Here is a 12,334-nt window from a genome sequence, read left to right as displayed (position 1 = left end):
GGCTGCCCGGCACCCAGAGGAGGCTGCTGAGCCCCGGGCCATGGTCCCCTCTCGCAGGACGTGGAACCTGGGAGCCACGCCCTCACTGCGGGGCCTGTGGAGAGTGGGCCGGGCCCGGGAGCCCGAGCCGGGGATGGCTCGCCCCGCCCCAGCCCCAGCCAGCCCCGCCGCCCGCCCTTTCCCACACACCGGCCCGGGGAGGTTGAGAACTGGTGAGTCCGCATTTTTAAAATGCCTCTTTATTTCCCTTCCTTCCTCCAGATACCAGAGATGAGACTGAGGTTCTCGCCGGCTCCTAACCTCAGTCGGAGCTGTCAGGTAATTACAGGGTAACCGGCCCGGCCGGGCGTGGAGCGCGCTCCGGCTCCTTCCTGCGCCCCTGCCTGGAAGGAGGCGGCTGGAGCGAGCGGGCTGCCTCCACCGTCCTAGGGCAGGGCTCAGCCCGTTCTCGCTCGCCCGCCAGGTCGGGGCCCTGTGATCTGCTGGTGGCCTGCCGGTGGGCGCGCTGAGTCTCTGCCAGAGGCCGGTAAACAAGGTAGGTGAAGCGACTGCTCGGCCGGGCGCGGACACTTGATCCCGCCCGGGCTCGCCCCGGACGCACGGCGCGAGGACTAAGCCCCGGCGCCCCGGAGCGCGGCTGGCGGGGTTTGGGTGCTGTGCGCTCAACTTCAGGTCCACTTTGGCTTCCGTGGGGACCCTGACAGCAGGTGCACGGTGTAGGGGTTCAGGGCTCTGGGTCCCTCCGGGCCCCCTGGGGAGCTGTCAGAGCCAGCTTGTCTTTTCTGGGTCATGTCCCCTGGTGCAGGAACATCAGGAGTGAGTAGCTCCTCTGATTCCAGGTGGGGCTGGATTGTCAGGGCTGGGGAGTTGCTCATGACCCTTCTCCGAGCTAATGTGTGGGCAGATCAACCAGAGAGTGTGGGAGATGGGGCTCTACAGGTGAGGTGCCTTCAGGGAGGGATTTGCCGTCTATCACTCCTGATTGACAGGGACAGGGGCTTAGTTTGCCAGTTTTGACCCTCTAAGCCATTAGGTCCAAATTTCTCAGTGTACAGAAAGGGAAACTGAGGACAAGAGAGGGCAGACTCCTGCCCACTTCCCCCCACTCACACTCAGACCACATTTTTAACATATTATTTATTTATTTATTATTTATTTATATATGGTGCTGAGGATTGAACTCAGTGCCTCACATGCGCTAGGCAAGTGCTCTACCACTGAGCTACCTACCACCCCAGCCCTCAGACCACATTTATGTGATTCCTTCCAAGGTCTCCCAGCAATTGGGGTGCCTGGGGCTGGCTGCTCCCTAGCATCCAATCCAGGTTGGGATAACCTGGAGACCCCCAGGAAAGGTTGGGGCTTGTGTGTCAGGTAGATCTGGTTGTCTGAAAAGGGGATGTTCTCCACACTGTGAGGTTGTCGTCAGGATTATAAACGTAATATGAATAAGTATGGCTGTTCTAGTTTAAAAAAAGAAAGAAAACAAAAACATTTTCCCTTGGAAAACTTAAAAAAAAAACACAGAAAAACATTAAAAAAAGGAAAATAAGTTGCTGGGCATGGTGGCACATGCTTGTAACCACAGCTACGCAAGAGGCCAAGTCAGGAGGGTCACAAGTTCAAGGCCAGCCTGGGCTAGTGAGACCCTGTCTCAAAACAAAAAGGGGATGTAGCACAGGGGGAAATCAACCTCTGGGTTCTATCCCCAGTATGGCCAAAAAAAAGAGAAGTCAGTGGGCATTCTGTATAACTCTAATGGTGTGTGCACGCATGTGTGTAGGTGTTTGAGACAAGCGTTATGACCACACAGACTTTTACCCACTTAAAAATTTAAGACAAAAGTCAAACAAAAGCCTAGGTGTGAAATGCAGGCAGAGCAGCAGCCCCTGGGCAGGATCTCAGCCGACTGAGCCCCTGTCCCCACCACCTCCTAGTGCCCTGCAAGGTGTGACGGTGGAGGGCTGGTTGGCATGTGGGACTTGAACACTAGCTCCACATGACTCTGGGCACTCTCCTGCTCCCCACCTCCCTGGGTGGTTTGAGGAGCTACTGGCAATTGCGGACTTAATGGGCTGGACTGGGGGCACTTTCTGGGTGCTGGGCGCTTGGGGGTTCTTCTTGTGCCTCATCCCATTTGATCCTCAGCAAGGCGCTGAGGTTGGTTTGTTATCCCCATTTGATGTCAGGCAAACCGAGCATCGGGAGGCCTGCAAGACCTGAAAGGCACACAGCCCTGTGGCTGGCACTCAGGATATGATTTGTCCCCAGCAGTGGCTCCGCAGTTTGCCCTGTGAGGCAAGCCCCTTTTCCACGCTGCCCCGCCCCATGGCAGCCCCAGGCAGCCCCAGGCAATGTGTCAAAGGCCCATCAGGACGTGCTTCTGGTGACTGTAGGAACCAGGCCACCTGGCTCCTAACCTCAGTCAGTTTGGTCTTAATGAAGGCGGGGAGAAATTGCCACCTAGAGGCAGCCTGGGTAATAAAGCCGAGGCCCTGGGGTGGCAAGCTCTGGCCTCCTTCTCCTGCTGTCCTGTAGAGGTGCCGGTGAGGAAGTGCGTCCCATAAGCCACTGTGGGAAGAGGGGGCCCCTGCCGGCATCTTGCGTGCCCTCCAGCAGAGAATCTTGGTGGCTTTTGTTAAGAAAGTTGCTCAGCTCTGCTGGTGCCAGGCCTTCCCTCTGCACAGGGCAGGCACGTGAGGGCATGTGAGTCCCTTCTGGCCACGCCTGGGCCAGCTGGGAGAATGCACGAGCCAGGCCCTGGCCAGTGGTCCAGGGCCAGCAGTCTAAGCTTCTCACCTGTCTGTCTGTCCTGGGACAGGGCGTGGAAGAGATACCCTGGTTGGCAGCGACGAGGACTCCAGTGCCCGAGTAGCAGCTCGCCCAGCCCTAGCACGGTGCAGAGCCCTCAGCGTGGACTGGGCGGGCCCCGGGAGTCCCCACCGGCTCTACCTGACTGTGCAGGTAAGCCCTGGGGCCTTCAGCAAGGTGAGGGGTTGAGCTGGGCCGGCTGGGCCTTGGCCTCTGAGCTCCAGACATGGTCTCCCCGAAAGATTTCTGGGTAGAACAGGGGACTGCCTCATTCTCTGCCAAGCTCCTTGCAGCCCACCCAGCAGCCCACCCAGCCATGGGCCTGCATGGATGGGGCACTTTGCTTTCTAAGTTATCTAAGGGAGATCACACGGGGGAGGTGACAGATGCTTTCACAGCCTGGCTGAGGTGTTGAAGTAGAAAGTATGGGGCCTTTGTAGGGAGAGGTCTTGGGAAAAGAGGCCCGTTTGGGGCGGCTGTTGATTTCCTCTCTGGCACATGAGCCCCTGGGGGGCAATGCTGTATTTCCTTCCTTTAAGTGAGAATCCCAAGCTAGACTGGGGTTTCACCAAAACTTGGGTTCTTTTCTCTTGCCGTTATCACTGACTTTTAAAAGGCATTTTTATGTGTGTGTGTGTGTTTGATTGTAGAAATAATACATAAAGAGAGTAGTACTAACGGCTTCTATTTATTGAACACTGTTACTACAGAGGCATTCTATGTCCTATCAGGACAGTTACTGTTTTATAGATAAAGACAGGGAAGTAAGAGAGGATGAGTAAGTTGCTGCTGGTCACAGAGCAGGCTAGGACCTCAACCACTGAACACAGCTGACTTTATAACACACGGCACACAGAATTCACACTATGCAGAGATACAGTCCTTAGAAGCTAAAGGCCTTTTGTGGTCTTCTATCTTTGAAAAACCACTGGTGTGTATCCATCTATCTTCACTTAGCTATATGATTTTTAGCATTTTGACCTATTATTCTTTTTTATTTTAATTTTTAAATTCGAGGCAGAGTCTTGCTAAGGCTGACCTCAAACTTAACAATCCTCCTGTCTCAGTCTCCCAGGTTACTGGGATTACAGGCATGCACCACGGCGCTGGGCTCACATATTATTCTGTGACTAGTTCTTTTCTTTAACAGTAGTCTCGGTGATCTCTTTACACATGTTAGTATACAGAGAACCACATTGCTCTTTTAAACAGTTGGATCACAGTCTGCTTGAGGTTTTATCATAAGTCATTATTGGGCTGGGGATGTAGCTTATGATAGAGTGCTTGCCTAGCATGCTTGAGGCCCTGGGTTCGATCTCCAGTACCATCAAAAAAAAAAAAAAAAAAAAAAAAGATTCTCTGCTGTTGTTTCTACCTGTGGGGAGCTCCTTGAGCGTTCGTGCAGCTATAACTGAGTATTTTCATGGAGGCATGGGTGCTGCCCATCTTTAATCACTGAAGGGCATACTACGCGCCGGCATGTACTCTGGGTGGGGATACAGGGAGGAAATAGACCCACAGCCACCTTGTGGAGGCCCCAGGCCCCAGGTGGTAATGGCTGCCAGCCGGGCAGGGGCCATAAATGCAGGGACAGAGGACAAAGTACCAGGGTCATCGGGGGGGCTTGGTGGAGGCCTTCCTAAGGAAGGTTGTACCGGGGAGGGCTGCGTTCCCCCACATTCTTCTGACGTTGAAACACAGATTCCGCCCTTTCCAGAATCCCAGATGCACACAGCGTTGATGGTGTGGGCACAAATGGAGGTCAGGGGCGTGGGAAACTCACGTGCCCATCTAGTGAACCCGAAGTCCTGTGGCCACGCGTGGGGTGTATGGCCCCAGTCCCCACTGGTAGGGCCTGGGATTGGTGTTCCTTCAGGGACAGTCTTGCATTTGGTGGTGTTTCTCAGCCCTTCTCATGTGGTTTATCTGAAAATGGAACCACACGGTCCTTCTTTTATCTGGAAGGCGAGGAAGGCTGGCCAGGGAGAGAACCACTCTTTGCTCTGCCTTGGGCCACTGGTAGTTAAACCCGGAGGCTGCGGTCAGGAACACGCAGCCTCGAGTTGGGTGGTGGCTCTGTTCTGCGCCTTGATTATGGGTGTTGGGCTGGGGCCTCAGCCCAGTCCTGGGGTCAGCAGATCTGTGCGTCTCAGAAGTTGCCGCCAGCAACCAGCTTCCGTGCTGTGGTCCTTCCCACCCCCCTACCCCGCCCCAAGCTCTGTTCAGTTTATAGGTGCGTCAGGGTCTTGAACATGGGACGTGAGTGGGTTCCAAGCACAGCGAAGTGACCTGTAGCTAAGTGACCTCCAGCCTCTGCGCCAGCAGCTCCAACCTGAGCCCTCCAGTGGGGCTGCAGATTCCCAGCCCCCACCCCACCCCGCCGTCTGCCCTTCCTGGGCCGAGGCCAGCAGGCCAGGAAGCCAGAAATAGTGTAACCTCTGCTGGGGTCGGCAAATGGACACTTCCAGCTGCTGCCGTCGCTGCCCCTGCCGGCGAGCCTGCTCGGGTTGGGGTGGCAGTTGGTCGAAGGGTGGGGACGGAATTAAGTCCCACCAACGCGGGGCCAGCGAGGGGTGGAGGAGTGGGTGGCAAAGCAGGGGGCCTGCCGAGGCCACTTCTCCCTTCTTTGCGATTCCTTCCATTGGGTTTTTAGTGAGCAAAACTCCCTGGCGCCGCGCTCTCCCGGCACCCCGCACTCTGTGCGCAGCCACCCACCTGGACTCGCGTACTCCTTGCGGCTTTAAAAAACGTTTTTTTTCTTTGCTTCAAAGAGAGAGGACACAAGGACGCACAGAGACCTGCCTGCCCAGGATCTCTCTCCCCAGAGGCCTCTGCGGATGTTAGAGAAACAAACCCCACTCAGTAGGCGTTTATAGGGTGAGCAGTTCAAGGGCCAGAAAGTGGAAGGCTGCCCCTGTCCCTCCTCCCCTTCCTGTTGGGACGAATCTTTTTGTTCCCCGAAAGTTTACATGGTATGCATTTCTTTTTTTAAAAAAAAATATTTTTATTAGTTGTTGGTGGACTGTTTATTCATATGTGCTGCTGAGAATCGGACCCAGTGCCTCCCATGGGCCAGGCAGGCCCTCCACCACTGAGCCCCAGCCCGGCACTACACGGGGTTCGTGTCTGCCTGGCCTCTGCCCCATCACCAGCAATGGCCAGAGAGCCACCACCTAGACATTTCTCCAGGCTTCCTTCTCTACCTGATTCCTGTCCCTGATCACGCATCCCATGCCCATCTGCTGCTTGCCTGGCGTCTCTCTAGGTGAGAAGCTGGTGACTGTCTCTGGGTGAAGCGCCTCTTTGTGGCCCTCCCGCCACCTGTCCACTGGTGGGCTCCGCCACAGCTTCCTTTGCCTCAGTCTGTCCTTGGCCAGCAGTGGGGGTCCCATGATAGCCATGTGGGCCTCGGGGTGGTGGCCCTTCCCCTGCTCTGGTGGCCCGTGTGCAACCTCCTAGCCCTGGGGGTGCCCTCTGGAGGTGGGGGCCATTCCTAGGGGTGGCAGCAGCTGACATCATGGAGTGAGTGGCCTTGGTTTGATGTGCGTACGGCAGGGCCGGACTCTGGCCTGTGAAAGATGACCCTGGGCCAGCAGTGAGCCGGCTGCCAGGCCGGAGTCTCCGGTGTGGCCCACGCTTCACCTGAGCACTTCAGGTGCCCAGAACCTTCTTTGCAAAGTCTGGCGGGTGCAGGGCCAGGAGAGGCACTTCCACTGTCTTGCCGAGGGGTCTGGGCACGCTCTCTGCAGACCCCAGTGCTCCCGTGGCCCCAGCCCCTCGAGGGCTCCGACCCCGGGGCCCAGGCCTGACCAGCTCCGGGAGCGCAGCCTCTCCCTGCTCAGGGCCCCTCCGCGGCGCGGTCCCCTTCACGTGAGGATTCTGGTTGTGTCTTGGCAGCGGGCCCTGCAGAACAAGGGGTGCGAGAGCCAGAGTCAGGGGACGAAAGAAGACAAGCTCCTGAAGAGGCCGGTGCCGGCCCCCAGGCGGGACCGGGAGGCCCTGGAAGCTGGTGGCACCATGAATGTAGAGAAAACAGGTAAAGGAGGTCCGCCCTGGGAGCAGGAGCACCCCGGCCAAGCTAGCAAGCAGGGAGGCTCTCCTGGAGGCCCAGCTGTCCCCACACCCTGACCTCCCCAGCTGGAGGTAGCCCAGCCAGATGCTGGCCGCTCCTGAATCCAGGGACAGCGTCCGGTCTCTCCTTTCCCTCGCCACCCTCCTTCCCGTGCTACCCAGTGACAAGAGGCCTGGCCAGCGGGGGGCTGGGGTTGAATATCCCTGCGTTTTGTCTTTCCCCAGCGCCTGTCAAAAGCAGGGCGCAGGGTGCAGCCTCCCAGACGCCACTGCCCGCAGGGAGGCTTCTCGAATCCTGGGCCCACGGGGTCTCAGGCTGCTAGGACAGGGCTCTGAGTCCACCACCTCCAGTGGAGGAAAAGGAGCTGGTGGAGTCCCGCCGTGGCACCTGGAGGCTGGTTCTGGAACATTCCGAAGGCCCTCCCCCTTTGTAGTCTGAGGGCTGGTGCTGGGGTTTCCAGCAGGAAGCCAGAGCCCAGTGACCACTGGGAAAGAGCATCTTGCAGGAGCCCCAGGGGAAGGCCGAGAGCGTGGGGAGGGAGAGGAGCTGGCCTTCCATTGTTTCTTCTTGTCACCGAGGGCTGTGTGTCTGGACTTGCCGGGTGCTGGCAGGAGCTCTCCCTGCACCGAGGCTGTGCTAGGGCCAGGTTCACCTCTGGGCCCAAGCCCTCCTGTGATCCGGGCAGGCGTGGGCCTGGCTGAGTGGCCTCCAGGGCCCGGGGAGCGGCGTCTCCCAGTTAGGTGGGCTTTCCTCCCCGGGCAGAGCGGCGCTGATGAGAGGAAGGCCAGGTCCAGCTGAGCGTTAGGAGTGGCTTTTGGCAGGTGGCCAGGGCTGGGCGCACAATCCCCAAGCTCTGTGATGACAGCACTTAAAAAACTGACCTTCCAAGTCGGCGTCCAGCCTCGGGAGCAGGCCTGCTCTGCCCGGGGCCCCTTTGATCTATCCAGTCCTCCCTCTTACCCGTCCTCGGGCCTCCCTTAGACTCTCCCTTCCTTCTTCCCGTCCAGGCCTCCAGGCTCCTTGCCCAAGGTGGCCTTCTGGGTCAGGCCCGTTGTCCCCTTCTCCCATAGGAAGACCCTGCAGAGTCCCTCCCACACACCTCTCAAGCGGCAGCACCGGCTCTGGGGCCTGAGTCCAGCGTGTTCCTGCCCCACCGCAGCAGGCTGTGGGGGGCGGAGGGCCACGCCGGTCACATGCCTCCCGTGGCAGCCCCGTGTTTGGGCCTGGAAGCATCTGTCCACCCTCACTCTCTCTAGAACAGATCAAAGAGGCTCGGCCAGCTCTGTGTGACTTGCATGCTGGGTCACATGCAGGCTACACAGCCAGGGTCACTGTCCAGCCAGGGTCACTGTCCAACTGGCCAGTCCCAGCCCTCTGGAAGGAGCCAGGCTCTCGCCCATCTGGCCCTCGGTGCCAGTGCTGAGAGGGTTCTGCCCAGCTGGGAGCCACCCCGCCCCGCCCAGTCCACTGGCTGCTCGTGGGCAGTGAGGCCCTTGCTGTGACTCGGTCGAGGCTGCCGGGGAGGGGGCAACAGGAGGCTTCCGCCATAGTGTCCGGGGGCTCCTTCACCCCTGGAGAGCCCAGAAGCCCTGGCGCCCAGGGTTGAGGTGGAGGGCCACTCCCTGGCCAGCAGGTGTCCTCTTCTCTTCAGTCCTGGACACTTTGCAGGACCCTGTTTGGGCCTCGAGGAGGCAGATCCCCTGCGCCTCGCCGTCTCCCCTGTGCCCGCTCCCTGCCCGCCTCGCCAGGGCTGGTTCCTGGTGCCCTGCCAGTGAGCTGTGACCAGCACCAGGCCTGTTAGCAGGTCAAGGCCTTGACCCACGTCTGTCCTTCACCGTCTGCCTGTCTGTCTCTGTGTCGTCCCTGGTGACGGGACAGTGGAAAGCTGTGGGAGGAAGAGGCATCGGGCTGAAGCCCCGCCCAGCTGGGTGTCCGTCCCTTTCTGGTGCCCATGTGGTCCCCACATGTAGGTGGCCTTGGAGCTGGCCTGGCTGACCCCCTTGCACACTCCGCTCTTGCTTCCTTTGGTGACAGCTTCCCGCGGGGCCCCGCTGGGCCCCTCTTCTCTTCTACACTCTGGAGGGAGTTTGAGGTTTAGGAAGCCGTTTCTCCTGGGGACCGTGTCTTTCTAGCAGCGGTTGCCTGCAGGCTGGCGGAGGGGCGGTGTCTTGGTTCAGGCCGGGCATCTCCAGAAGCTTCCCAATGAAGTGACCTCTGGGAGCCTGCAGGCCCCCTGCTGCCTCAACGCTGTCGCCTCCCTTGCCCCCGTCACCCCTGCTGGCGTCCCTGTCCCACCGCCGATGGCCAGCCCCTGCCCTCCTTTGTCCCTGGCACAGTGGGCCCTCTCCTGGGCCAGGCGGGCCCAGCTGCCCGGCTGATGAGCTGCTACTTTGCTTGTAGGTGGGCGGCTCTTTGGCAGCGGGAGGTGCTCCAGCCTGTCGGGGTCTCCGGGCGCAGCCCCCGTGGTGCATAGGATGGTGGAGGCCATGTCCCCGCTTCAGGAGGAGCTGGTGGTCCTACGGGAGAGGCTGGCCCTCCACGACAGTGACCAGCAAGCCACGTCCGCCCAGCTGCAGAACCAGGTACCCGGGGAGGCAGGGACAGCAGAGGTCCACTGTGGAGCGAGCGTGGAGGGCGCTGGAGGGAGACGGGGTCTTCTGAGCAGCCTCGGGGCGTGCTGGAGGGCAGGGTGCAAGAGCCAGAGGACTGGGCCTCCCTCCCGGCCTTCCTCCTGCCCGTCGCCCGTGGGGCCAGGTGTCCCCTTCAGGAAGTGCTGTCCAGGAGGACCAGCGACTGACCCCTGGCCCTCTTCTTCCCTCTCTTCTTCCCCACTTCCATGTGGGCCCCTTTCCTGGGGCTCGGCTCCCCGCTTCTGGCTCAGCACCTGTCTCCGAGGCCATCTTAGCCCTGCCGGCTCACCCGCCGTCCCCGGCCCCAGGTGTCAGTGGCCTGGCCTGGCTCTCGGGCTCTTGGGCTCCCGGCCTGGGCTCTCTCTCGACAGCGCTGCCCTCAGGTGGGGCCACACTCTTCCTCTATCCTGTGATCTAACAGGTCACCTAGGCGGGTGGCCATCTTTTGCGGCTCTTCTTGAGAGCTCTCTCTTCTGCCCACCCGCCCCTTATGCGTTGGGCAGGCCTCCCTGTGGCCTCCCTGTGTCCCCTTGTGCCCTCACCTCATGGCTTTTCTGTCGTGGCCTGTCTGTCCCGGTGACAGGAGGCTCCTGCTCTGCATTCCTGTGCCCACTCATGCCTGCCTGTCCTCCTCGTGGTTCTGTGAGCCTTTCCTACCAGGCTGGGCATAGGGGATACTCGGGGACAGGCAAGCCCCTGCCCTGGGAGGCTCTGTCCTGGAGGCAACATGCTGAGGTCAGGAACAGCCTCCTGAGAAGGCAGTTCTGGAGCTGAGGTCAGGCACAGAGCCGAGGGAAGTGCCTTCTGGACCGAGAAAACAGCCAGTGCAAAGGGACTGTGGCAGCAGGTGGAGGGAGGCTGGAAGTGCTGCCCTGGGGGCTGTGGTTGGGTCAGGGCCCACCCCGGAGGTCACACATCTGGCCCAAGGCAAGAACTCAGTAGCAGCACCTCCCTCCCTGGCTTAGGTTGACTAGACACCACTTTTCAAACAAGTTTTTTTTTATTTTTAATTTTTAAGAGCTTTGTGGAGACATAATTCATAGACCATTAAATCCACCCCTTGAAGGAGGTCAGTTTGGTGGTTGTAAGTATGTCAGGATGACGATGCACCCGTCACCCCTAAATTTAAGTCATTTTCATCACCCTAAAAAGACCCAGTGACAGTCATTCCCTGCTTCCCCTCCCCGAGCCCTGGGCAGCCATAATCCACTGTTTTGATGCTTCTCCTTTTCTGACGTTTCGTAGGATCAAAATAACATGGGGCCTTGTACCACTGGAAACACGTTTTTAAAAACTCTCTTTCCGTTTAGTTGGCAAAACCGACTGACTGTTGAAGCGGGCACGTGGAAGGAGAGGGCCCTGGCTTCTGGTGTCCTTGGGCCCCAGTTCAGAACGGTCCCCGTCTCTGCTCAGGCTTTACCTGTGAAGCTTCTGATTCCCAGCACTTTTCTGGAAATTCCTCAGGGACATCCCTGAAACCCCAGGTCTCTGGGCTGCTTTCTGGAGGGTCTGACCCCAGGAGACAGGCCCCGCCTGGGCCTGGAGCCAGGGTCAAGCCCTGGTGTGGCCCTGCTCATTAGCCATATGACCTTGGGCTACTTAAGGACCACTCTGAACCTCGGCCTCCTCGTCTGTAAAGCGCCTGTAGCCACAGCACCTGGGTGAGGTGACCCCCGCGCGTTACTGGGGTTGCCGTCACTGTCACGGCCATCACCATCACTGGGGTGCGTGTTGGGTTTGGAGTCCTGGGAGCAGAACCCTCGTCCTGGCTGTGCTACTCCAGCTGGGCCTCCGCAGGCAGCCACCTGAGCCTTCCTGTCCCCGGCTCTGAACGAGCTCGTACTTGTGGCTCTGTGGTTACTGGGTGGGTCAGCTGCGAGGGAGGATGGAAACCAGCAGGCGCACTGTGGAGCGTGACGCCGCCCGGGCGCCTGTCCTGCCAGGTCTGGTCCCCCGCGGCCTGGCTGTGGTCGGACGCCCATTTCCACGTCCCTGAGTGCTCTTCCCTGAGGAAAGGCCACGTGGGGTACCCGCCGCCCGGTTCTCAGTGCTGGTCCCCGGCCTCGTCCAGACTCGCCCCTGCCTGTGCGCTGACTCTCAGTGTGTTCTACAGGCCACCGTGGGGACTCTGCCAGGCAGCCAGGTCCCAGCTGCAGCCCAGGTCACCACAGAGCCACAGGGCCACCTCAGTCCTGCCCCTGGGGACCTCAGCTCTTCCTCCTGTGCAGTGGGCATGATGACAGCACCCACCACAGGACTGAGGGGGCCAGGTGACATTCTCACCAAGCCTCTGGCCCCACTGGGAGATGACGGGACACATGTGCCTGCTACTGTCACTCTTGGCACCTGGGCTGGTCTGGCCTCTTTGTCACTGTCACATGTGGTGTTTCTGATAATGAGAGCACTCGGGACAGGGGGCTGCAGTCCCCAAGGCACCCAGAAGGTCCAGGTCACAAAGGCCACTGGTCCTGCTCTGGTGACTGGTCCCAAGGTCCCTATTGCGTGTTGGCAGCCACAGCCCCAGGCCATGTCCCGTGGCCTCCTGCTCTCCTGTCCTCTTATGGACGTCTCTGGAGCCGTGGCTCGTGGTCCCCCAGGTTCCCCAGGTCGCCCCCGCCTCTCCTCCCTGCACCCTGAGGCAGAGCCATCCAGGACGTCCTCAGGGTTTGCAGACCAGGAGACCAGCGCTGGGTCGCCACTGTGTCCTGTTTGTCCTGTTTTTAAAAACCCATTTTAAGCCAGGTACAGTGGCGCACGCCTGTAATCCCAGCAGCTGGGGAGGCTGAGGCAGGAGGATGGCGAGTCCAAAGCCAGCCTCAGC

General features: G+C 59.5%; 1 protein-coding gene across 16 annotated transcripts in view; it reads left to right on the top strand.

The window, feature by feature from the left end:
• Window positions 1–12,334, top strand: part of Kifc3 (kinesin family member C3) — a 74,042-nt gene that overhangs the window by 43,820 nt on the left and 17,888 nt on the right. For 4 of the 16 annotated variants that reach the window (XM_078032397.1, XM_078032392.1, XM_078032389.1 and 1 more), the window contains exons 2-6: window positions 2–212; window positions 464–535; window positions 2,822–2,988; window positions 6,709–6,847; window positions 9,284–9,465. In XM_078032397.1, coding sequence (XP_077888523.1) covers window positions 2–212; window positions 464–535; window positions 2,822–2,988; window positions 6,709–6,847; window positions 9,284–9,465 — 771 coding nt within the window. Of the gene's footprint in view, window position 1; window positions 319–463; window positions 536–2,821; window positions 2,989–5,582; window positions 5,689–5,793; window positions 6,077–6,708; window positions 6,848–9,283; window positions 9,466–12,334 lie in introns of those variants that run through there. The other 12 variants (XM_078032395.1, XM_078032394.1, XM_040279723.2 and 9 more) reach the window with 11 other exon arrangements.

The sequence above is a fragment of the Ictidomys tridecemlineatus genome, chromosome 15, assembly GCF_052094955.1.
Source record: "Ictidomys tridecemlineatus isolate mIctTri1 chromosome 15, mIctTri1.hap1, whole genome shotgun sequence".
In the NCBI taxonomy this organism is placed as follows: Eukaryota; Metazoa; Chordata; class Mammalia; order Rodentia; family Sciuridae; genus Ictidomys; species Ictidomys tridecemlineatus.
Note: the sequence above shows the minus strand (reverse complement) of the source record. Positions and strands in the feature narration are given on the sequence as shown.